This window comes from Spea bombifrons, chromosome 3, assembly GCF_027358695.1.
Source record: "Spea bombifrons isolate aSpeBom1 chromosome 3, aSpeBom1.2.pri, whole genome shotgun sequence".
Taxonomy (NCBI): Eukaryota; Metazoa; Chordata; class Amphibia; order Anura; family Pelobatidae; genus Spea; species Spea bombifrons.
The window spans coordinates 65448236-65475231 of record NC_071089.1 but is presented as its reverse complement, the minus strand read 5'-3'; the positions used below and the strand labels follow the sequence as shown (position 1 = coordinate 65475231).

Genomic DNA, 26996 nt, shown 5'->3' with positions numbered 1-26996 from the left:
TAATTAGTTTGACTACTAAAAAAAGTAAATGTTATAACGTACAAATGTTTAATTATCTTTGCTAATAAGTTTGAGGTAGCTTAATGCAGAAAGAGAATTCCTGCTGCTTTTAATCTAGCCTTAAATGGCTTCTCGGATGGGGAAAGTTATTGAACCAACGAACATCATAACTTCAATTACTTAGATGGCATTTCTGTCTGAAAAAGCATGTATTCTTTCTTTCTTGTTTTAATAATAAACGGCTGCAAAAATATATGTTTGCATTTTACTAGGACTTGACATTTTGGCTTTTTCCCAGCGTCCCCATGCTATGCATTTTCACATTACACTATAAATATTTATATCTCTATTAGCAATTTAATTTGGTAACTTAGAAATGACACAGTCGTTCATTAAATGCAACCTGGTGAGATGCTGATACCATAATTATATTGATTTAAAAAAAGAAAAGCAAACAAATACCAGAGTGAAATTGTCCACAAATAATGTTTTACAGGGAAAGTCGTGGTTATCCCTTTCAACATTAAATCCAGTTAGGCCATGAATAAATAGCTTGCTTTATTTGTAAAAGATAGGAGTCGTGTTTTCTTAACTAGCTTGTGATTCCAGTATCAGATTCCTATATCCTCCTGATCTATATGATCACAGGGTTCAGAAGCTGCTCTTTTAAAAAATGAAGTATCTTAGAATGTTTTAAATCCTGTTAAGCTGAATCAATCAAAATACACAAATGTGTGAGAGGTTGTTTTGAAGAAAAGGGGCAGTTTTGATGAATAACTACAGGCAATAAATCAGGCTGGCTCAAAAAAAATCTACAATTATGGCAAGTGTTAAATAAAAATATGAGAGATTTACTAAATGAAAGCATCACGTGACCCGACTAGGTCATTAAGGTCATTTTAGGAGCATTGGGAAGAGTGGATTTGAGTGAATACCCCTGAGGGATGTTCAAGTAATAACACAGCCACATTGGTGGGAAACTCAAATGCACCTAGACTTTTAAGTCCCGGACAGGGTCGCTCGTGAAGTTTTGAGCAACCGCACGGCACCCCTCTCTCTCCGTGAGTCGCGGTGCCGGCGTTTCATGCTGAGCACCGAAATATGTCATATTCCGGCGCTCAGCTGTGAAGCGTGCACCACGGCAGAGCGGGAAGACGGACGCCTCCCGCTCCCACCGCAGGACTCAACAAGTAAGTAAGGATAATGAGAAGTAGGGAGTCAGTGAGATGGGGCAGTGAGATGGGGCAGAGAGAGTAGATAGCGAGAAGGGGCAGAGGGGGGAAGGCAGTGAGAAGGGGGAGAGGGGATAGATAGTGAGAAAGGGGAGTTTTGTGACAAGATTTTTTTTCCTTTCTTTTTTTGGGAATGGGGGGGCGCCAGAGGAATAGTCCGCACAGGGCGCCAGAACACCTAAGGCCGGCTCTGCGCCAACTGTTCTGGTTTATTTCTCTATGGTGTTATTCTTAGCTTTGTCATTCATTTATGTTATCTATGCGACAGAACTACCATCTTATATTCTGCATTACTTTTACAATCAAAGTTAAATGGTTAATACTGTGAGGAAATGTAACTGTGAGTGGGAAAGACATATGGCTTTCCTGAATAAAAGATAAGACATCCAAATAAGGTTGGGTGCTGTTATAAGCAGGGAAAAATGGATCTTCACTGATGCCAAGTTTTTTACTTGCAATCCCTGTAAAACCTGACATATATTTTTCCCCACTTGTGTATTTTATAAAAAAAAAACAAAAAATGACTTACAATTGTTATGTAAAATCTCTTCTACAAATTTAGAATTTGTTCTTTACAAGTACAGATTATACCAAAGATTTACATTTTACAGTAGCTTTTTTTAACAGTCTTCATTTTACTTTTAATGGATTTTTTTTTTTTAAGTTTAACACAAAACAATCCACATGCCACGCTCTGCTTTTCTTGTAAAGGTCGCTTAAGTACAGCTCTTGAAGCCTAATTTATAAAAAGACATAATGCCCTGTTGCATAGAGTATGAAGTCCTTTCCACAATATATTAATAATTCTATTCAAATACAACCAATTGCAACCCATTAGTCCTCTGAGCCAAGTCCTCTGAGGCACATAATCCTAGATGCAGATTATTAGCTGTATGGTGTAATGTCCTTGCTATAAAAGAGAAAAGAAATATGGCTTAGATGGCTCTTGTATATGTTTGCTTGGGCGCAAAGCACATGTTGTTCAGAGAAGAATAATGGTGAGGGAGTGAAAAACACATTAGTAGGACTCAAGAATAACCAAAAGGAAGGGCACAAAGTATTATAATAAATAAAAATAGAAAAATCTCATGAGCTTCAAATTTGCTAGCTATACAACCAGTACTGCTATATACCAGCCAAAATTAATGTGGAGATGAAAATACCATTTAGAGTAGTAGAGTTCAATTAAAGACTTGCAAAGCTCATTTAGCAAAATAAGCAAGGATACAAGAACGACCTACACTGTAAATTCTAATTTAAGTATAAATGATTGGAAAGTATTTCTATGAAGTGTCATAAGAAGACAAACATGCTTATTTCTGGTTCTAAGAGCTATGGCGAACAATTTTCTGTACACAAATGGTCGAGATGCAATTATACAGTGTGCATTGTGCTTGCCAATACAAAGGCAATATTATTTGAAGCAATCATTTTACCTTTTTAGAAATATTAAAAAATGCAGCACATTTCACATCTTAAAAATAAAGCAATTAGAGTATTAGTATGCTAAAAAGGATTATGAACCCAGGTTTATTTCTAATAAATCCATTTGATTCACCTGCAGGTGACACTGTTGGTCTTAATCAGCAACACGCATATACCACATCCCGTATCTGTAATCTGCCTTAAAGACAATTTTCCTCTGCGTATTTATGTACATACAAGCAGCGTCTGACTAGGAAAAAACAATGTTTATTAGTTTGCTTTGGACGACTAAACTCAACTTTGTCAAATGGCAAACCGAAAGAAATTCAAAAAAAATAAATTAAACAAAGAAGAACTAGAGATTTAAAAAGAAAAAAAAAACATGATTCGACTCATTACCGCTAGCCTCTTATATTGCCAGCTATACAAATGAAAAATATTTACAAACATTCTAGTAGGCTTGAAAATAATTTCTAATGTTCTCTCACAGTAGACATAAAAAAAAAGAAATGACTGTTGAGGGAAATGTTAGTAGCTTGCTGATAGAATAATATCAGTGGCAGGAGATCATTTTAAATAAACTATCATGTGACTTCATTAGCCACAGATCATTAGGAAAATTGAAATGGAACAGAAGAAGAAATGAAACCAATTTGGTTTCCATGCACCTGTTAGAAAAAGAAATGTCAGTCTTCAAGGCAAATAAATGTTTCTGTATGGATGATAAGCCCGACAGACATTTTTAACAATGCAGTACTAAGCTATTATATTATATAACACAGGTACACATACACGCTTTAGGGGGTATAGAATAAAAGGAAAGCAAACCCTAACTTGCAGAGTTTGGAACGCCTACTTGGTCAAAAGGGCTCAGAACTACAAAGGTGATCTAACCATAGAGTAAACTTGGCAACTCCCGGGTCCCCATGCTAATGAATTTCAAGGATAAGCACTGATAAATTAAACTCCTTCATTACCAAGCATAGTTAGCACCCACAAGGTCTTAGCTTTTACTATTTAAAATAAAAAGGACATATTCTTGTACACAAAAAACTAAACAACCCAAATTCGCCTGGTGTCTGTAAATTTATGTATATATATTTTTTTTAATAAACATATATATAAAGATTTGAAAAAAGGCTGTAAAATCTAGATTCATCAGAGAACCTGCTGCAGGCATAGCCGGTGTTTGGGGTCTATTTACTAAACAGTTGGCAGGAGAATTAGGGAGTTGAATCCAAAACACTCCGAGTATACTGGGTACACTGAGTACTTAAATTGTACCCACTATGATCCTGCCACCTACCAATAGTTTCCGGGAAGACTGTCTCGATTGCAAGGCAGTCTTCTGCAACATAACCCAGTGCAAACAAGTGTGTATGGAGGTGGACAAAGGTGAGTTCCATGCAACGTGTTAAAATGATGGTATCGCATGTTGTTCTGAGCAAACTTGTTAAAAATGTGTTATTGCCATCACATCGGAAAGCTTTCTTAAGGGTTTCTACATTTGTTATGTGCATAAATATTCGCAAGAAGGGTTAAAGTAACGTTTATGTGGATAGCAAGCTATAGCAGCCACTTAATGTTTGTTTCGGTGGAGTAGCTCTCATAGGTGGTTAAAGGCTCATCAAATTGTGATTCACCTACAGAAGCAAAAGGCTTGGGCAGGCAGTGCAAAGAGGTTGTGCCCTGCTGTAGATTAAAGAAGGAACTGGAATCATACATTTCCCTTTATACAAATATTCTAAGATATCCTTCAGCACGTAACCACATAGCTTCAGAAAATCCCAGCTTGTTCTGTGTTATAATATTTCTGGCACAGATTTCACTGCTATTGTGGATCTTTTCTGCTGAACATGCTATGCAAATGTTTCTGGCCCAAGGTTTAAAAACCATTCTTACAATCATTGCAACTAAACAGCAAGGACACTAGCAGAGAACACTCTGAATGTGTGTTCCGAATGCCAAGGTAGCGCCAGTATGTACAGTGCACTAGCAGTGTTTCTGAGAGCCATGTTCAAAAATGCATTAAAAAGTTATACTATTACTGGTCCAAAGGGTTCATGTTTTCAAACAACACAAACAATACTTGTTTTGGAGAGAAAAGGGATAACTGATGCTGACACCAATTTCAGTAAGAGCAGTTTTCTTTTTCATTTTACATTACATCCACAAAACACTACAATCTAGTGCCAAGGAACTTATTTCTGAACGTCTATATATTTGCTCTTTCATATAAGGGTACCATATAGGTTAGACAGAACCTCCCGTTTAAATTTACATAAGTTTAAGACAATCACATTCTCCTAATTATACAATACAAGCAGTAGCTCTCATAAACTCACATGATACTCACTACACTGTAAATTTTGTAGCTATACCAATGCGCTGGGGAAAGACCCTTTTATTAACAACGTGGGTACCTTTCTGCACACAAAGAGTCCAAATAGGGGACAGTTCAACGTAAACGTTGGCTGGAGACAGGGTATGCATTGAGGGTAATGCCCTGCGTTGTTAGGTTGTTACTTACTGTGGGTGAAATTGTGCGTGGTGGCACCTACAATGCTACACTTCAAAGCAAAAACTTCAGGATCCCTCGAAATGTCTTTTTTAAACTTTGTATTATTATTATTTATGGGAACCAATAAACCAAAAAACATTTCATGATGTCCCTTTAGCATCAGCATGTGATCTATGCAAAGAGATAAAGGTTCCTTGTCTTTTTTTTACATTTGGGGCATCAAATGCTGTGAACCATTACAGCTCTGATGTCTCAAGAAACACAGTTAGCAATAATTCCTTAATCATAGCCAGAGGACAAATTATACAGTCCCAAAAATCTAGGCTGAAAAAAAGGATTACCTAGCAGCAGCGATATGGAGGTCAAGTCCTATGAGACTACAGAAAACTTTCTTTCGCTAGAATAATATATACATGCAGTTAGGAAAAAAAACAACATAGAAACAGACTGTTCATGTATTCATTAAATATAGAGACAGTATCATAGTAAATTCTTACTTAGCCAAGTTCTACTGTTCAAACACATTTCTATTTTATCAGGTAACGTCAATTGGTTTATGTTTTTATTTAGCATGCTGCTTTAGTTTAAAATAGTTAATTTTAGGATGTTGTAAAAATGCCACTGAGAAAAATGTGGCTCTGTACAGCATACATAAAGTCAATTATTCTATGCAAAACATATGAAAGAATACTAAATCATGCATCTGAGTACTGGAAATATTCCTAGTACTGTGAAAAAATAATTATCATTAGTATTTATCAGGCCAAGTCTCCAGAACTATTTTATTTTGTTAGTAACAGATTTCAGCGGGGAGTTGGACCCTCACGACTTAATATTGGAGTCCATCAGATGACAAAATCTATCAGCGCGGTCATCCATTTCACTCAAAGGTCCTGATGCGGCTTGCCATCCCCAGCACCACTCACCTTATTCAAGTCTGACACTCTTATCATGGTCTCTGTCTAACTATTCACTTCTACTTTGTCATCACAGCTACAATTAATCATCCGTAATCTTTTGGATGCCAGAATCTATTCAACCTTCTAAGCGTTTTCCTCCCCACCAGAAATGCAATCCCAAATGAATAGCGAGGCACTGAAGCTTCTACATGTGTAAAATGTTAGCCTATATGCCTGTGTTTATGTCAAAAACACCCATAACAAGCATAGTTAAGCCTGAATAATTTAACATTCAGAACGTACATTACACTGCACCTATCAATTTGAGGTTACTGCACAAAGTATCAGCACGGCTAATTACCATGGAATTTGGTGAGGTAGATAAGTGGAACAGGCTGTTATCAGAAGTCGTACAGATAAATACATTGTAGGAATTTAAGCATATATAAGGAAGTCTCCTCTATGTCACAGTAACAATTTCTGAGATGGCATATAGCAGTAGCAGAGAGGGTACCCCAGAGTGTCGTTACATACATGGTAGGTTGTTGATACCTTATTAAATTTGGGCTGGGTGCATAACATGTACTTAGCTGGCACCCAAAGGGTTTAAACAATTCTAGTTTTTGCGTACTATGTTTTTAGGCAGCTGCATATTTGCAGTATGTATGTGTTCTAGCTCTGTTATCTTAGCTCAATCCACTAGACAAACACACTGACCCTTTATTATGCTGCCTGTGGTAAGCATTGGAATGGCTCAATCTTAATCATCCAATCGGACCCTAATTAAAGTCTGAATAGGAATAGACTTCATCAGAATTACCATAAAGAGTCAATCAATATGGTGTTTGAGCAGGGAAAGCTACCCAAAATAATATGACTGACAACAATGGCAGCCTCCACGTTGGTAGATAAAGGAAGTTTATTGGAATAAAGGGTGACAAAAACGTTTTGTCAAATCTAGAGAAGTAAATGATTCTGCCCAAGGACACAATCAAATCCATAAAAACACCCAGGAAAAAAAACAGAAGGAAAATCAGCACCAGAGAACATTGGAAAAAAATTTCAATAGTGACCTTCACTAAAACCCAAACAAAAAAACAATAATAAAAACAAAATAAAACATGAAGAGAACTCACAAAAGAGGCTCCAAATAAGACCTGGAGCTCTGTGGTAATTGGAGCAAATAGAACCTTCTCTGTAGAGTGAGGACAACATATTTGAGGTAAATCGGAAATGAAGGATGATGATTAATTGGCTGGAGTTCCGGGGCGCCCAACACTTCCAAACTTCAGCTCACTGCTTGACCAGACCCTTCAATGAAGACAAACTACCAACTTGTTTTATCCCTTTGAACTTCCTCACGTAGTAGAACAAGCATTACTGACAAACTTAAATATACAAGCGATTTAACCCCTTATGGACATTGCAGTGCAATGCGATAAAGCCCGTACATGTATGGGCTGTTGTTAAACAGCTGCCTCGCCGCTGACCGTGGATCCAGGGAGGAAAGCACTCCCCACAAGAAAAATGGCAGCCGCCACACCGATCATCATAGATCGCAGGGGCGGCAGGTTAAAACAGCTTAGGAAGTGATCGGAATCGCTTCCTAAGCATAAACGGTGTTGCCGAGGCATGTAGCAACACATCCTCCCTACCCCGATAGCCTTGTGGTTGCTGCGAAGAGCAACCACAAGTGCCATCATGTAAATGACGTTGCCGCCATTCACAAAATGGCGTCAACAATAGACCCTCTTATCCAGACCCTCTTGAGAACTCTTGAGCTCAACCATGGAATGTCAATGGAGCCCAGCTCACTAATTAGTGTGATTAGTTTAAAAAATTTAAGAGAGAGAGAGAGAGAGAGAGAGATGTTTTTTATGAGCAAGTCCTACAATTCACACTATATCTTCACAAAAAATCCTCCATGGAAAGAGTTAAAATATTGGCATTATAAATGCCCATAGGGTGCCTAGTTTTAAAAAAAATTGAATTGGCCCGCTTCAAAGATGTCCCAAATATAGGACGTGGGCACAGACTGACCAGATGTCTAAATGGCAAAAAAAATACACACCTCACAAAGGTGGCCTTTCACCTCCCAAATAACCCAACAAACCCATGCATGTGTGGTATCACTGCGCTCAGGAGGTGTTACTGAACACATATTTTGATGTTGTTTGGCAGTGACATATACCAGGAGTGTTTTTTAACAAAAAAACACCATATTCTATCATTCTTTTTTATAGTAAATTAGATGATATGATAAAAATAATGGTATCTAAAGAAAGCCCTGTTTGTCCTGAAAAAAAAACAATATATAATGTGTGGAAGCACGAAATGAGAAAGAAGAAAATCACAGCTAAACAGCAACACTGAAAAATGTTAAAAGAACAAATCCCAAAATGTACTACGCGTAAGAAATTTCTTGTCATTAAGGGGTTAACCTCCACAATGCTTGCTTGTATAATAACGTGCAGGTGCATTGTATATTGTAATAAAATTACACTTTAATAATCCACTTAGCAAGTTTCCTTCATATTCATTTCAAATATACATATATATATATCTAATAATAGATTTTATAAATAAGGAAAACCAAGTAAACAAAATACTAGTTACTTATATGATCATTAAAAATCAATTAGTTATAAATTACATATATATGGTGGTGAATACATCATGTTTATATATTTAGACATAAATTCATAATAATTCATTTGAGTGTTTCCTTGCGTAGAATCACTTTCTTCTCTGTATTTGTTGTTGTTAGGTCTTTATGCCTTATTATTTCACTCAAGCTATAGGCCACCTCATATCTTCACTTTTGTTTTTGTCAATTCTAACCTGCATTACTATACTCAGCATTGTATTCTACGCTTAAGGAGGAAAATGTTTCTTGTCCACAGGACAATAGTCGTAAGTCTGATTTCTTTTTTTAAAACGTTAAAAACAAAGGCTCGAAAAATTTAGCCTGTAAACACTGAATACAATTAAATATGAATAATTCAATTCTATAGCATCAAATGCTTTTTTTTATTAGGTGGCAGGACTTTGTTATACTAATAAAAGCCCATTATTGCATCACAGAGGATCCACAAAGAAGAAAACTTCTAAGTGACATAATAAACAAATGTGATGGAAACTAGGGGCATGCTGTCCCAAAAAAAAGAATGTTTAATTAGATTCCCTAAGTGATCACAAACAAGTATTTACATGAATTTTACATTCATAGTTGACTATAACATAATTAAAATGTATATAGCACATAAATAAATGTTTATCTTAGAATTACAGCAAAGTTAGAAGTTCAGTTGCATTACATATTTCACTACTTTTCACAGTGTATTATCAGCCATAGATTTAAGAAGCAATGAGAAGTTAAATAAATATTTTATGAGTCCTCCATGTGAACTAAATCTCTCTCATTTGCAGCTAAAAAAAAGATGAGCAGAAGCATTTCCATTACATTACCACACCAAACAGGTCACAGGAGAGTAGAAATAACGCAAGTAGCCAAACTCTCTAAATATCTCTGCTAATGGAAAAATATCCACTGATATATAGATATACACCAGAGACATTCATTCAAAAGACAATGAATGCTGCACTTGCTCATACCTTCCCGTACATCAAATCATTCCATCACTGAAGGTTAAATCACAACTACATTACACTCTGTGTGTGGGGGTAGATGTACTGTATATAGACTACCGGTCAAAAGTTTGGGGTCACCTAGAAATGTCCTTGTTTTTTGTTTTTGAAAGAAAAGCAATTTTTGTCCTTTCAAACATCAAATGTATCCAAAATACAATGTACAGTGATTTTTAATGGAATCTCTTCATAGGCATATAGAGACCCTTTATCAACAACCATCACTCCTGTGTTCCAATGCCACGTTGTGCTAGCTAATCAAAGTTTAAAAGGCTAATCGATCATTGAAAACTCTTTTACAAATATGTTAGCGCTACAAATGTCCTTGTTTTCCATGAAAACAGCTAAGTGACTCCAAGCATTTGAACAGCAGTGTATATAGATATACACGATACACACACACACAAAACGCAGAAATGAAAGTTACAGGAGAGTATCAGTAGGGTAAAGATAATATAGTCTCCCAGATTCAACTCCTTGGCAATATAGCCATGTAAAATTGGGCTAAATTAGCCAAAATTGGGTTAAATAATATAAGGCCATATAGTACAATAACATCCCCAATATTTATGTCTCGGATAGATGCTTTCTAAATAGCATTTGCTGGATGCGCACACATATATTATAGTACCGTATTTGCTCGATTATAAGACGAGGTTTTTTTCAGAGCAAATGCTCTGAAAAATACCCCTCGTCTTCTAATCGGGGTCGTCTTCTAATCAGACCTCAAATAGAGGTCTGATTAGGAGACTAAGATCCAGATCCCCCGCACCGCTGCAGGGGACCTGGATCCTCCTGTTTCACCCGACCCCCCCCCCCATACACACACTTACCGGTGCTTCCTGCTTTGTTGCCGGGGCAGCGGGTTGACGTCTACGCGATGCGCGTAGACAACGTCCGCTGCAGCCGGAAGGAGGTGTGGCTAGCAGCGGGGGTTGTCTGCGTCCGTCGCATAGACCTTCCCCGACTGTCAGAGTCGGGGAAAGTATACGCGACGGACGCATACAAACCCCCGCTGCTAGCCACACCTCCTTCCGGCTGCAGCAGAAGGCGACGTCAACCCGCTGCCCCGGCTGGAAGCACCGGTAAGAGAGGGGGGAGAGCGGGGGAAGGGGGGTGAGAGAGAGAGGGGGGGGGGAGAGAGAGAGGGGGTGAGAGAGAGAGAGAGAGAGAGAGGAGAGAGAGAGAGAGAGAGAGAGAGAGAGAGAGAGAGAGTGTGTTAGTTAAATGGGGTTATAGGGTGTGTGTGTGTTAAATGGGGGCATAGGGCATTTCTGGAGTGGCGTTAAGGGGGCATTTAATAGAGCACTCTGCCTCCTGAAATGCCTTATACCTCCCTATATGCCACTCTGCCCCATAATATGCCTTTTAACCCCCTAAATGGCAGAGTGGCATATAGGGGTATAAGGCATTTCTGGAGGCAGAGTGCTCTATACAATGCCTTTTAACTCCCTTAATGCCACTCTGCCTCCTGAAATGCCTTATACCTCCCTATGTGCCACTCTGCCCCATAATATGCATTTTAACCCCCTAAATGCCAGAATGGGATATAGGGGTATAAGGCATTTCTGGAGGCAGAGTGGCACATAGGGGGTCAAAAGGCATACCATGGGGCACAGTGGCATATAGAGGGTTAAGAGGCATATCATGGGCCACAGTGCCATATTGGAGTGGCAAGCCTGGGGGCAGATGTGCGTAACTGGGGGACAGTTTGGAAAATACAAGAAATAAAAACAAAAGAAATCTTTTTCTCAATCATAGCTTTTATTAAAAAAAAGAGTTTACATGAATTAACATTTACTGGTAAAACTTTTTTCCTTTGGGGTCGTCTTATATTCAGGCTTTTTCTTTTTTTCCTAAGTTAATATTCAGATTTTGGGGGGTCGTCTTATAATCAGGGTCGTCTTATAATCGAGCAAATACGGTATATAGTATGCATACATACATACACACACACACACATATATATTTTGTCCAAACCAAAAGGACAGGAAGTAAAATTTCTTGCCCGTAAACAAATGTACCAAAACAATAAATGTTATTTCCTGCCCTTTCGGCTTGGACAGAAATTGGAGGGCAATTAACATTCAGAAACAAAACTTTGTTGGCAATCACCCTCATTCAATCTCTCTCTGAATGACTCTCTACCTTCTCTGCCAACTGCTTCTGTGACCCTGCTCCCTTACCGTGCAGGGCCACATTTTCTCTTGCATATTCTTACTCTTTTGTATTTTTTATTGTCTTCTTTCTTTATCCACTGTTCCTCGTGTCTTGTTTCTTTGTTTCATGGACACTTAGTTTAGGTTTTTGTTTCTTTGTTTTCTGACAAATTTAACTTCCAGGACTTTTAGTTCCAATGAAAGCGAAGCTTCTGGGCCCACCCTCTTTCTCAAATGGCGGAACTGCACCCTTTTGTGGAAGTTCCCCAGAGTAGAATAAGGAAGACAGATTTGCTAAGGTAGGGAGGTGCGGAAAGTCTTTATTATTCTGGCCTACCGGCGAACTTCCGCAAAAGGGCCGAGCCGCCAGACACACTCTCACCCCTGTTCTTTCAATTGAAGGTCTGGCAAAAGTAATGTATGCGAGGTCATGGTTAGGGCCAGACTTAATCCTAGTCCTACTTGTATGTATGTTTCCAGAATAAATAGCACATATGTCGTTTATTAAGATTTGAAACTACCCTTAAATCATTAAACATGCATCCCATAATACACTCTTAGGCGCTCGACATATCTCCATGGGTTATTCAACATCTAACTTTAATATTTCATGTAGCAATCAGTGTTTAACAGAGCATGAAAAGAAAGTAGCACAGTGTTGTAATTTCTACAATGACAGAAGGAATCACTTTACATTTGGTAGAGTCACAAAGGCGCATAATAACAAAAGTGAGTAGTATGAAGGTTCAGATAATGTTTACTGTTTGACGCATTATAGGTGTAAAATTTTACTATTGCAGAATCCGCAGAATAGAATGTAACATGAGGGAATCTAAAGTTCTAAACCAAAGCACCATGAAAGTTTTAACTGACTGGTTGTATGTTAAACAGTTGAACTGGATAAGAGTAAACATCTTAAAAGTTGCCAATAGAATCAAGAGACCATTTTGTTTCCAGTTGTAATGCACCACTAATGCAGATGTGTGGCATGCCCTTGTTACTATGCACACTTACACAGATTGATTTCAATAGGATCATGTTTCTGACACTGAATGACTGTCAAAAAATCTCTTTATTCATTCACAGGTATTGGAAAGAATGTCTGGGTTATATGAGGAAATACTCTATGTGGGAAAGGGAACTCCAAAGACAAATTTAAAGTCTCTTCTCTGGGGGTCCATTATAATTATAATTATTTATTGTTTTATATAGCGCCATCAAATTCCATAGCGCTGTACAATGGGTAGACCGGACATGACAAGTAGTATGTAACATAAGGTGAGGAGGGCCCTGCTCAAACGAGCTTACAAACTACAGGTTCATCACCCTCCATGGCTCTAGTAAACTAACATTAGCCTTCAACATCTCAGCCCCTTCCTGAAACCATACGGTGGGGCATTGGTCAGGGTCCAATTTTATTCAGCACCCAGGGCAACATTGAAGGCCCACCCACCTATGACTAATCCAGCATTGGGACACTGGGAGCATTTAGTTTACTAAAACATAACGTTGATGAAAAATTGACACATCTAATACTATAAATCGTCCTTCAGGGTCCAATACAGTGGAATGTATGTTATATGGTAGTGATCTGTGTAACAGAATAACCACACCTCTTGACCTGGACACATGGGAGGCACTAATACATTCAACTATCCAAGGACCCCGTAGGGAGCTGTTATCTCCAGTGGGTCTTCTGTAAAATGAAAAATTCAGTTGTCTCAATTTTGTTAGAACCATTTTGCATTTTACTGGGGTGTTCTATCCTTTGACGTTTCAGGAGATAGAAAAGGAACCAGTGCTACGCAATACCAGCCTTGTGTAAAAAGTTCAAAATTAACTGGTTCTGTTCTGGGACCAATTTTATTCAACATATTTATAAATGATCTTGCAATAGGCATTAAAAGTCATGTTTCCGTGTTTGCAGACGACACTAAACTCTGTAAAGTAATACAATGTCCTTGCTGCAGAGGGATTTAGATAGACTGGGGGACTGGGCACACCAATGGCAGATGAAATTTAATGTATATAAATGCAAAGTTATGCACTTTGGTCTAAGGAATGCACAAGCAATTTATACCCTAAATAGTAGTGAATTAGGGATAACAACAAACTATTGTGTGGAAATCTATTTATAAACAGGACTATGCATAGGACATGTGGTCACACATTTAGACTGGAAGAAAGGAGATTTAGTCTAAGGCAAAGGAAGGAAGGGGTTTTTACAGTAAGGACAATACGGAAGTGGAATTCAGACAGTTAAACAGCAACCGAATACTTTTTAAATCATGGGGAAACAGCTTCTTGAAGCATGGAGAGATCTGACTGCCATTTTGGGGTCAAGAAGGATTTATTTCCCCTATTTTGTTGCAAAATTGGAAAGATCTACAAACCAGATGTTTTTCCTTTCTTTTGGATCAACAGCAATTAACAGATGTGGCTGAACTTGATAGAGGTATGTCATTTTTCAGCCTACGTAACTTTGTAATGTAGTATGAAAGGGAACATTTTGATTCCTTATAAAACTAAAAACCTATGCAAGTGGTATATTATTCTATATAATATATATGGCAAAATATATTTGGGAGGAAGTGTAAAACCACTGTCAACAATCCTGGATGTTAGGACTGAGCTTGTCACTAGAGACCAAGTATTTCAAGTACTCTTATTCTTACTGAATACAAAACTATATGAACAGACACATAGAAAAAAAAATCCTCTCTGTTAGCAAGAAGACCACACAAAGATCTAATTAACAGTTTAAGCCAGATATTAATGAAGGAGAAGAATGTGCTAATTCTTCTGGTGGAAGTAAAAGTAATTGAAATCACATCTAAAAGGCTTAAACAGATTAAGAAGTTGATCAGCAGGAAATGCTACAATAAACTGAAACAAAAGCTGCCAAGACAAGACACGCTCAGATACTGTAAGTCTAAGCTCTTCACTGTGAAAAAACAATTTCTCTTCAGCAGCTATCTTGCTTCAGCTGAGATTTAAAATTTCACATGCCCCAGCAAAAGGACATTTAAGGAAAGAAAAAACGTGACTCATTCCAATACACAAAGAGAAGACTGAAAAGTAAAGTCTTGCCTTGACTATATTTTTTTCATACACAGATTTTTATTTATTTATTTATTTTGGGGGGGGGGTGTTTGCGGTGTAATCCTAGTTTTAGAAGAGATTTCTTTCCAGATGAACACATTTAGATGTCGGCAGGCATAAGGTCAACTGAAAGTCATACTTTATTGAAGAATAAGTACTGAAGGTCTGAAAAACGGATTAGCATTTCAAGTATTACGGCAGTCTTTGTGTAGAGAGAACATTGCGCTGGTGAAGAAAAAAAAGAAAGTCCCTAGTAATACAGACATCTCCGTAGAGAATACAGCCTTCTTGGATGGAGAGATTGTGACAATCAGCTGCATGGCACAATTTTCTTTCTAAATTTGTATACAAAAATTATACTTGAAATACTTAAGGCAAATTTTAAAAAGCAAGCAATTATTCCTCTTGCAAATGGAAGACACCGTTATAAAACTTTCTAAAGAGGATATATACCTACCACGGGCTTTAAAATTACGGTAACATGGTTGTCTGCTGCTTGCAACCATTGCAGGTCCATATACCCCATTACAAAATCACTGTGCACAGCTTTCAGTGGCAGTTTTGATGGCCTAATGGGATAGGCACATTCATATTTACTCGCTTGCTTAACTATAAATGATCATTTCCTCCTCTGCATGGTGTAATTTCCAGAAAAAAAAGCCTCTATCAGGAATTATTTTCATCACAAGAAAATAGTCTTGTGGAAGAAAAGTCGCACTTGTTAACAATAAGCTCTCCTTGAATGCTGCTTAGCAATTTTCCACCAGTAAGGGAATAAAGCATGCACAGACCACTGCATTATTAGACGGTAGTAGGGAACTTTTCTGCCATAAAGTACAAAATAGATTCTACGAGGTAATTTTGTACGCTGTCTTTGGCCATAAAAATGTAAAAGCTCTTTATCACAATTGAGTAGAATGAAATTTACCAAATAGCAAGGAATGAAATAGGAAGGTGGATCTGGTAAAATGCCTTCTGTGTGCTTATGTGTGATTTGTTTCAAAAGAAGAGACCATGAAAACTGACTGTAAACTATGGTGTGTTTCCTTATACCAAACAATGATTTTCAGCTGAAAGCCAAGTACCCAAAGCTGGTCAAAATGAAGATTAAACAACATGTATGTCGGAGGGATTCAAGAAAAATGTCCTTATATCATTCTCTTTGTACACCTAGACAGTGTTTCAGCAAAATCCAGACGGGGAAAACAGGCATTCCTTTCACTTTAACCTTTAATTCAATGTTTGTGCTTTAAGGCAGCCACAGTAACGACAATAGCACAATGGTTAAATTAGTCCCACAGTGCCAGTGTTTTGTAACCCTGAGATTTTGAACACAAGGCAATGTGTACAAACTCTAGCTAAATCCACCGAGTCAGAGGAATAAAAATAATAGGCTCAAGACATGGTTTTTAAGAGTATTTTCTTAAAGCTTCTTGTTAGTTTAAAAACTGCTTTATATACTTGATTTTCTTTTCTCCCAGAGAGAGACAGAGGAACGAGACAGAGAACGCTCCATTTTGTTCTTTAATCATACTCAATGAACTCTAATGTATTATTAAGAATAGCATAAATACAAATATAATACATAGAATACATAGACCTTTGTCCCTTTGACAGTATAGTTTAAATTAGTATAGCATTCATGCTACTTATAATGGCAAAGGCTTCAGTGAGGGAATTTAAACATTCATGGGATAGGCATAAAGCATGGTTTGCGTTTTTACATGAGGAAAAGCACGCAGACTAGAAGAGCTGAAATGGTTCTTATGAGCAATTAAATTAAATTAATCTCTTTATGTGTTAGTCTGTTAAAGTGTTTTACCTTTGACTAAAGACTTTATCCTATCCTGGGCCGATTAGATTAGATTGATAGATAGATAAATTCTTCTTATACCACTAGGAGGAGTTATCCTAACTTTTTTTCAGAACCTACATGGTTATTACTGCAATAAAGCCATCTCTTGATGACAAAGCATACATATTGAGGAAGTGATCCTGGTGGACCTGAAGTGTTTGCATTCGTGCTTCTTTTTTAAATATATTTTGGTGATAGCAGGTGCTTCTGTGATTTTTCATATTTTTGTCCATTGCTGGCCTGAAGAGTAAAGGGACAGGAATACAAGCAAGTACCAGGCATTACTGCCAACTTGTTGAAACCGAGCCATTGTCAGAATTGCAGCTCTCGTGATTTTTGTTCATAGGTTCTGGTAAGCCTTGGTAATGGCAGGGGAACAAAGAAAAGGAATCCCAGCACTACAAACAGCTTCCAATCTTTAGGTTACTTTATTTAGAGAAAGCAAAAAAAAAGCAATGTTTCGGCCAAACAGGGCCTTTGTCAAACCTTTGTTGCTTTGTTTTTTGCTTTTTATGCTGTCCTTTTTTCCTGCTAGCACCCAGCTTCCTGGGAGTTGAGTGCAGAACCATTTTTTCTTTTTTTGGTCATGGTAGGGGTGAGAAAGGAGGGAATTATTGTAAAGAAAATTGATTAGCTGTGCTAGTCTTAACCGCGTTTGCAATATAAGAGTATAAGACTATTTTATTTACATAAAAACAGCCCCTTACAAAATGTTTTAAATTAGGACTTTACAAATGGTAACCTCTTGGTTACAAAACCAGCCATTATGATTATGATGCTAAGTCTGAAAGATACAAACAAGCCCCTCTTCCACTATGCAGAGATGTTAATTATAAAAATTAATTAAAAAAGCAACAATAGAAAGGTGCAGATATCATTAAAAAAGGGAGTACAGGCCTTTGTGATCTGGTAAATTTCGCCACCAACATCGAAAAAATGTGAACTCTGAGGTAACTAAATTACCTATCCAAAGTGTTTGGGTTTTTTTAGGCCTTAGGAAGAATCCTTTTTACGTCCATCAAGTATATAATTATAGGTGATGATGTATAGCTCAGTTGCACTTATGACAAAATGTCAATCACAAAGCCCCTGGCAAAACCAGTATAGAAAACGCATAGAATCAAATTTCAGGGGGCTTTAGTCGGGAATATTTAAGTCCCTTAAGGAAGAGAAGGTCCTTCTATTGTAAAGAAGAAAAAAAGTATAATGACAAGCTCAATTTCCAAATAAAAAGAAGTCTCAAATCGAACACAGCAACATCAAAGCATCAAGCTCAAAGGCACATTGTTGAAAGCCATTATTTCTATAGATGCAACCTTTGAACAGTCTAAAAAATGAGTTCCTGTTCTCCTACTCATATCTAAATGGGCTTCTTGCACTATAATGTGTTGCTAGATGCTTACTGGATTGTTTATGTTTGATATTTTTAATGTCACAAAGGCTGCACTTGCACACTGAACCAGTTAACTAGAGAAATAAAACAAAATGTGCATACGTAAAACAAAAAAAAGAACACAAAAGCAACGGTACTTAAACTCAGGAACTGTCCATATTACCAGGATTTCGCTATTTAATCACAGGTCAATAGTTTGCACTGAACAGAGTATTTCTAAATCAAGGATTGTTATGGGGACCCGACTCTAAGATAATTGATGATCCTTATCAAATCTGTCTGATCTTCTTATAATTATAAGACTTTATATTTTACCTTCCAATTTCTTAATCTTAAGAGAATTTTCAATAATTACTAGGACAAATTACAGATCAGTATGACAAGCATCTCTCCATTGTAGTATGGCTACGTGTTTCAACTTATAGGGGCAGTGTAACGTCCCTGACACCCAAAATAAATGTATGCATTTTTCCAAAACTGGAAAAAAAATACAAATAATAAAACACTTACTCATAATCTCTGGGTATTTTCATATGCATTCTTCCAAAACAAAAACAAAATAAAGGTACAGCCCTTACCTGACCTAGAAGCTCCAGTCTTTAAGCGGACATTAAGCGGAAAGTGCTCCTATTAAAATCAATGGCAACACTTTCCATTCATGCGCATGGGGTCTGAACAGACCCATGTAGACAGCGTTTGCCAAGCCAGTGCTTTCTTAATTTCTTGCCGACTAATTATGTATGAGGTATATCATAAAAAGATGTCCCTAGATGACCAATGATACACCTGACTAGGTCACATCGATCACCATAACCGGAGCAGCCGGTCTACAGCAGATCCCTTGCGCATCTGTGCACGTGATGACTTCTATAGCTAATCACAGGCACCGATACAGGCAAATGTACTCTGACACTTTCCCTGTTGCTATAATTATGGATACATAAAACAATAAGAAACAGTGATTTGTAAAGTATATGGTGTAGTTAGTGTGGTGGAGGCAAGTTAGAATGGAATTTGAGGTAAGATAGGGGTCAAACAAAAAAGAAAACAGACACCGAAACAAATATATTGCTGTTACGCATTTTTGGGACTATTTTGTAACAGGTTAGAATACTATTGATATTTAAGGACATCTGATAAGCTACTGTCTACAGAATTCCTGTTTTCTTTACTTAAGACCAGCTATGGGAAAGCAACCAGATACCACGCTCTCCTGTGAAAATGAATAGTACTCCAACGTAACCAAACACATTGATTCTTATAATCCTGTATCTGAATAGGCAATGATTAATTTTATATATTCCTTAGTTATAACATTTTGCCATATCCTGGAAAATCCCCAATGTGCTTCCTGCTGTACATAACGAAAAATAATTACAGCAAGACAGCTTTGTTTCACCGTAGAAAGCCTGCCCCTTGACTCATTTGACTTTGCTCGCTGGCCAGCTCAGGTTATCTGAATTTCAATTATTTAAATTCTCTAAGGTAAGGTCTTACTTACCTATTAATTAATAATAAAACATTTTGACAGTAGATAAAATATTGACGGAAAAAAAGCATACTTAACACAATCCATGCAACAAAATCTACCGTGAAGGTACTTGTGGATACTGTTTATATTGTACAGCATTAAGGCACTATGTAAATCAATAAATTACAATGATAATATAATCCAAAGGTACCTAACAGTCAGACAAGCGCAGGTCCGCATCTTGTGGCTAGCAAGCTGTTCCCTTGTGTATTCACACAAACCTCCTCAACACTGACCAGTGTTCAAGGCCCTTTTTCGTGCATTTTTTTAAAACATTGCTAGGTCGCTTTTGAGGCTATTTTAAGAAAGACCTAAGAAAGTCACAACATTAACTGTTTGTGTTGTACAATAAAAGTCACTGAATTTTTCTGTATCAACAAGTATGCTGGGTTCCGTGTACTACTGTTTTTAGAGCTTTATTAACAAGATAACAAACCTGTGTCACCAGGAATGGAATTTGTTGAGTGCGAAGGAGGTGCTGTGATCGCTCATTAAGCAACCTCAGGGTTGTAGGGGAACCTGAGTCACCTAATCGGTATTAGGCCTACTTGATCTTTTGTAACCCAAGTAGCTCTAATGCTGTCACAAATCAGCTGCCTATGATGTCTGGATTAATGTGAGTCAGACACTAGCAGAGAGACACTACAACATGATTAATCAAGTGCAAAGTCAGTTCCTCTCTCCCAGTGTCCATCTGCACCCGGGCAGCAAACTGTGCTCTGATTGGCTGTTGAGCCTCTCTTCCCTGGATTCCCTACGTGTTACACAGGCCTACATGCCCAGTCAGAGGGTGTGCAGGATCTTGTATCCTGCTGCCCCAAAATACAAGGGTGAGTCTTGAAGTGAGGGTAGCAACTCTAGGTCAGTCTTAAGGAGCTTAAGGGACTAGTATTTTCCCCATCCCCCTGTGCTGAGTGGATATGTTAAAATAGCTTGCTGTTTACATAAATATAAATAGCAATGCAAGTTCAAGAAGCACTAAAAACAAAGCCTTGGTCTAGAAGCAAAACCATCATGCAAATCCCATAGATTTTCGTCTCAGCAAAATTTACCTGGGTTCGTAGAATTTCACCTTTTGACAACTGCATATCACCAGTCAGCTCTTTCACAGAGATACCCAGTGGCTCTAGCCGTTTACTGAAGTAATTTGTCATCTCGGCCGCCAAGGCCTTCATGGGAGCTACGTATACAATCTGTAGGGATGGGGGGGGTAAAGGAGAGAAAGACACTTGGTTGATAAATGAACAAAATGCACAATCTCATCTGTCCGAATTCCAACCAATACCAAGGACAATTTATTATGAAATATGAACCGTGAGAAAACAAAAAAATCTTAATAGTGATACATGAAAAGTAGTTATCTTTACTGGGTAAGTGTGTAGCTTTTTAGAGGACAATGGATTTTGTTTATATAGCCTCATCACTTTGAAAATTGGTTTGGCATGAAAGCTAAATAGATTTTCAAAGCTTTTCATATGGGTAATAAGATTTTCAGAATGTAACACATAATTGCTGTAATAATAATGAAGGAAATCAAGCGGCATTCTTTATGAGTATTGGAAATTATTAATCCCCTTCAAAACTTTTAGATTTGCTGCAAAAAAAAAAAACCACAAAAACATTTTGTTTATTTATACATACTCATACATACCTTAAATTCATCCTTTTTAATAACACCTTGTTGGATGTTTTGACGAATTTCATGTAGAACTGTCAGCATGGCGATATTTGTTTTGCCGGCTCCTGTAGGCGCACATATAAGCATGTTCTCATTTGTGTTGTAGGCTGTCTCAAATACGATGGACTGGATGCGATTAAGTCTTTTGATACCCTTAAAGACTACCTGTCCAATCTGGGGGGAAAAAAATATAATAATTAGAAGTACACAATATACAAACTATAAAACATACACATCCTACACAATCAATGGAAAGAAAAAAAATTAAATCCTTCCTACTAGTGAATTTGTGGTATAAAGATTCAGAATGTGTGAAAAGATGTGAGGAGCTAATCCGTTTTGCAAATCCAATTAATGCAGTTTAATATGACATTAAGCCTTACCAGAGGAAAGAAAACACACTGTACGGTAATTATAATAACTATATGCTAAGCTGTCTGGATGTGTGTGTCAGTAGATGCACACATTATACAAACGTCAGCTCCCACTGTACAATTTAATTTTAAAAAGGAACATTTAAAATGAAACAAGTATACAGATATACCTGTTGAAGCATTAAATATAATGACGGTCTACTGTATAATGACACCACTGCATATAAACCAATACAAGTCCGTCCCAGTGGCACTGCAATGGAGAAAGGTAACTTTTAAAACCCGGAATACCAGGGGCACATTTTTCTCACGGGAGGTTGGGATAATTTTCTTCTCTTTGTCTTGCAATAATAAGCTATATATTTTACAAGCAGCTTATAAAAGGTAAGCTATTCGAAGAAGCTAGAACTTCATATGGTAGGCCCTCTGGAGTGCACCTCCTGCAGGGTGAGTGGCTTTATGTAGGAGCAGGGGCAGCCGCTTGCACCCTTTAGTGGGAGTGAAGCCTGGAAAATGACCACATGCCACTCCTATTCCCAGAGAAAGAAAACACTGACCAAAGGAAACAAGGCTTCATCAAGAGACTCCCGGTCAAACTGGGAGAGTATTCCCAGAGAAAGAAAACACTGACCAAAGGAAACAAGGCTTCAAGAGACTCCAGGTCAAACCGGGAGAGTACCCAGGTCTGAACATAACATGTTATGATGGTTATAAAAAAAAAATCCCGAACCAAATATCAAAGCTGTCAATATTCTAAATATTGACACTCACCCCGCAAGTAAATTTATAATATTTATGTTGTGGAACACAAAGTCTCCAAAAGTGACAATACCCAATATAGGCATAAAACACATTTTACTACAGAAAAACAATCTAGGGACAAAATACACTTGCATCAGCTTTTGAAGACTACAACTCATCACCCTTATAATCATTGTGACACCAGAGAAGTGCACAAGAGCTAATTTAAATAAATTACTGTATAAATTTAAACAAATACTGTATAATAAATAGCGTGTTGTGTGCGTCATTAATAATCTCTGCTTAAATTTTAATTATTTTTTTTTTCTAATTGGTTTCTGAGTGATCAGCATTCCCTGCAGTATAGAGGAAGCTGCCATGTTAAGCTGTAAAAACAAGGTTTTTCTCTTAATGCAAGTTTTTTGTGTACTGTTAAACACAAGCCTTTATGCTACACTACAAAAGATTATTGGCTTTATGCATTTATTTTGCCAACCACGTGTTCCATACATGTTTGGCACTGAAGGGTTAAATGTGCAGTTTCACCTACTTTCCTGAATTTAACACTTTTGCAGTTAGTGCTATGTAATGCCCAGACCCTTCCTACAAACAATTCTTTAATCATGTAAAATGTTGCATTTGTCATAATTTTTTCCAATTGTCTTGTGGCACTAAATGAGATGATAGGCCATTGCCACAGAAACTGGAGAGGCTCCTTAAGATGTCTGTGTTGTCTGAATGTGATTAAACCTTCAGAGAAAAGAACACACTGAAAGATGTGCCGAGAAAAGGCTTATTTGCATAACACAATGGTTTCTGTGGAACAGCACCTTTAACACTTAAAGAGTAGCGAATAAGAAAAAGATAAGCTAAACGAAAGGAAATCCTTTTATATACAAGTAACTACTAAAAGTCAATAAATTGCACAACTGCTCTATGGGTGATTATCCTGATCACGAGGAAAACCATTCAATATGATTAAAATTAATATTTGATGTACTAATTGTACTTTAATTTTAAGTAAAAATGCTACTTCTTGTTAGTCAATTGTGATATAGGGAAAAAATAGTAAAGATAATATTCCAGCATACTCTCCGTTAGGTACCCCAGAGATTAAAATTACAATCACTAAGAAGCAAAGCAATATATACTTCAAAGGGGACCAGTCCTATCCCAATTTATGTATAAACGTAATACATTTAATCCTCAAAAAGGCTCTATTTAAATATTATAATGTAGTCAATGTGTGTGTGCGCAACACTATTGGGACACCTGACCATTCCACCATCAGGGACTTTAATGACATCACATTTTAAATACATAGACATTAATATGAAGAATTTCCACTCTTCTTTGATTTTGGAGTATTTCTGTGGGAATTTTTTTGCATTCATCCAGTAGAGCATTTGTGAGGTCTGGGACTGATGTTGGACCAAAAGGCCTCGCTCACAGTCTCCATTCTAGTGCATCTCAAAGGTGTCAGACGGGGTTGATGCCAGAGCTCTGTGCGGACCAGTCAAGTTCTTCCACACTAAACTGATCCAACCATGTATTTATGGAGCTTGGTTTGTGCTCTGGGGAACAGTAATGCTGGAATACAAAAGGGCATTCTCCAAACTCTCCTCACAAAGCTTGAAGCATAGCATTGTCCAAAATGTCTTGGTATGCTAAAGCATTTCCTTTCAGTGAAAGGGAACCCCTGAAAAACACCCCATACCATTATTCCTCCCCTACCAAACTTTACAGTTGGCACAATGCAGTCAGAGAGGTAACGTTCTTCTGGCATCTACCAAACCCAGACTGCCAAGCAGAGACGCAGAACTTGTGTCCACTGCTCCAGAGTCCAGAGACAGCATGCTTCAGATATGGGATCAGCAGAGCATTGGCAACTTTTACGCACCATGCTACTTTGACTTTATGTGCTCTTCCGCTTTGTGGCGGAGTTGCTGATGTCCCTAAACGCTTCCCTTTTCCAATAATACCGCTTACAGTTGACCGTAAAATAACTAGCAGGGGTGACACTTCATGAACTGCAATGCTGGCATCATATCACAGAACCACGCTTGAATTCACTGAGCTCTTCAGAATTAACCATTTTTTCACAAAGGTTTGATTTTATACACCGGTGGCAATGGGTCTAATTGAAACATCTGAACTCAATAAGGAGGTGTGCCCCAATATATTGTCTATATTGTGTATATCAGGGTTTGACAAATCCTGGGCATCAGGTCACCATGGTGATTCAAAATCACTACATGGCGCCTGAGAGGTATGCCTGGCTGCAGCTAACCTCTTCCACCTTTCGGGCTCCCCGCCTGCTCCCAAAATGGTGTAACTTTACTTAGTAGAACATATCAGCAGATGCAAAAAGTACATGGAGAAAATTGTTGCATCATCCTATAGGTGACTATTTTGACTATAGGTGGATGCTTAGGCAGGCAACAGCCTATCGTCGCCATGTAATACTTGTGAAGTACAACATTGGATTAGTGTGGGGATGCGGTTAGAAGGTACCTATTTTACGGTCGTTACAGAATCTGGGCAATGTGCATATTTTTTTTTTTTTTTAGTATGAAATCCTGATTTTTGACAATGTCTGTTCTTTACCAATTAAATGCCAGACACTAAAGGGGTTAATTCCTCCAAGAACTTTCTAGAATGCGCCAATATATTTAACTATTTAATATTTAACATTCTGTTTGTCTCAGGTGAGTATACCTAATGTTTCATTATTATGTTATAATGAATATAATCCCATATTCAATATTTAAGGTACAAGGAGTTAAGAATATTAATATATGACATATTGCTGTTAAATTGAGTGTCCTGATGGATATTACCGTATTTGCTCGATATTAAGACGAGGTTTTTTCAGAGCAAATGCTCTGATAAATATCCCTCATCTTATATTCAAGGTCGTCTTCTAATCAGAGCTCAAATAGAGGTCTGACTACAAGACTAAGATCCAGATCCCCTGCAGCGCTGCAGGGGACCCGGATCCTCCTCTACGGCAGCCGGAGGAGGTCTGTGCGATGCACGCAGACAACCCCCCGCTGATGTCGGCACTTCCGCTGGGGCTCCTATGACGGAGCGCCTGCATTTCTGGGGCAGAGTAGCATATAAGGGGGTATAAGGCATATCTGGGGGGCAGAGTGGCAATCCTGGGGGTATAAGGCATATCTGGGGGGCAGGTTGGCAAATAAAAGGAAATAAAAACAAAAAATCCTTTTTCTCATAGTTTTTATTAAACATGAAAAACTAGTTTACATGTGAATTAATATTTACTAGTAAAACATTTTTCTTATAGGATAGTCTTACATTCAGGCTTTTTCTCCTAAATTAATATTCAAATTTTGGGGGTTCGTATTTTTTTCAACACATTGCCTGCCACTGGGACTGTCCTGACAAACATAAGACTCTTGGCAGCTAAGCTATATAAAAAACAAAAACTAATACCAAGAAACATGAAATGAACATGTTCCAGAGATATTTTAAAGTCATCGGTTTTCGTTTGCAGTCTGTACAACTAATGGCTTGGAAGTGCATCTGGGCGATACTCCCAGGGAGTCTTCCTTCTAAGCAGAAAGGTCTAGCATTGCCAAAGTTAAAGGGGGCAGTAACCCCTATTTCCAGGATCAGTGAAGCAAAGCACAATCATATTTTTTTCTGGCTTGTATGTATGCATGTAATACAACAGTCACTAGTTACAATTTTTTTAAAGATCTAAATATCACTGTCTTAAGAAAGGAGTTGGCATATGCTATCTGAAGAACTATGAGCGCCGTTAGTTATAAGCCATTTGTATTGAAAATATAAATAGTGAAAAAATTCTGTGAAGAAAGTATACTGAAGAGACACCATTTAACTCTAGATTTTTTTTTTCATTTTTAAGTGTCCTAAATGTGCACATTCTATTCTTGTTTTCCAGTAAAAACTTGATTTTTAAAATATTGTTCCCTACACGACCAGGACTCATACATTTTTCATTTGTCGGTGTATGCCCTTTTGAAATTGAATGCTGTTAGAAAGCAGTAATGAGAGTATATTTTTTAGACAATCTAAAATGTATACATTATGTTCAATCTTCAGCTTGTGGTGTCAATATTACAGCGAGGGAAGCGACCCGGAAATAAAAAGCAGTGACAGGCAGATCTGTATTGGTGACAACCAGCTGGGAAGCGGTGCTAGTGAATCATTTATAAACAAAGTGTTGGGTAGTGCATGTGACTGATATTCTACAATACGCCAATATATAGATGTTTCTGTAAAGATGACAGTGCTATGTGATCTGAAGGTCAATGTTACAAGAAACGGCACTAGATGTTAGACAGAATGGGCTTTGAAAACTGGGCATAGAAAATAATGTTCCAACAAAAGAATTTCTAATAAAACTCATGACAATGTGTAATAAGTCATGTGTTGTGTCTGAGGTTGTATT

At 37.6% G+C, this 26996-nt stretch overlaps 1 protein-coding gene across 1 annotated transcript in view; it reads right to left on the bottom strand.

The window, feature by feature from the left end:
- ASCC3 (activating signal cointegrator 1 complex subunit 3) overlaps positions 1 to 26996 on the bottom strand; it is a 255188-nt gene that overhangs the window by 173214 nt on the left and 54978 nt on the right. The window contains exons 9-10 of the mRNA XM_053461329.1: positions 21417 to 21617; positions 20818 to 20958 (exon numbers count right to left, since the gene is read on the bottom strand). Of these exons, the coding sequence (XP_053317304.1) occupies positions 20818 to 20958; positions 21417 to 21617 (342 nt within the window). The remainder of the gene's footprint in view (positions 1 to 20817; positions 20959 to 21416; positions 21618 to 26996) is intronic.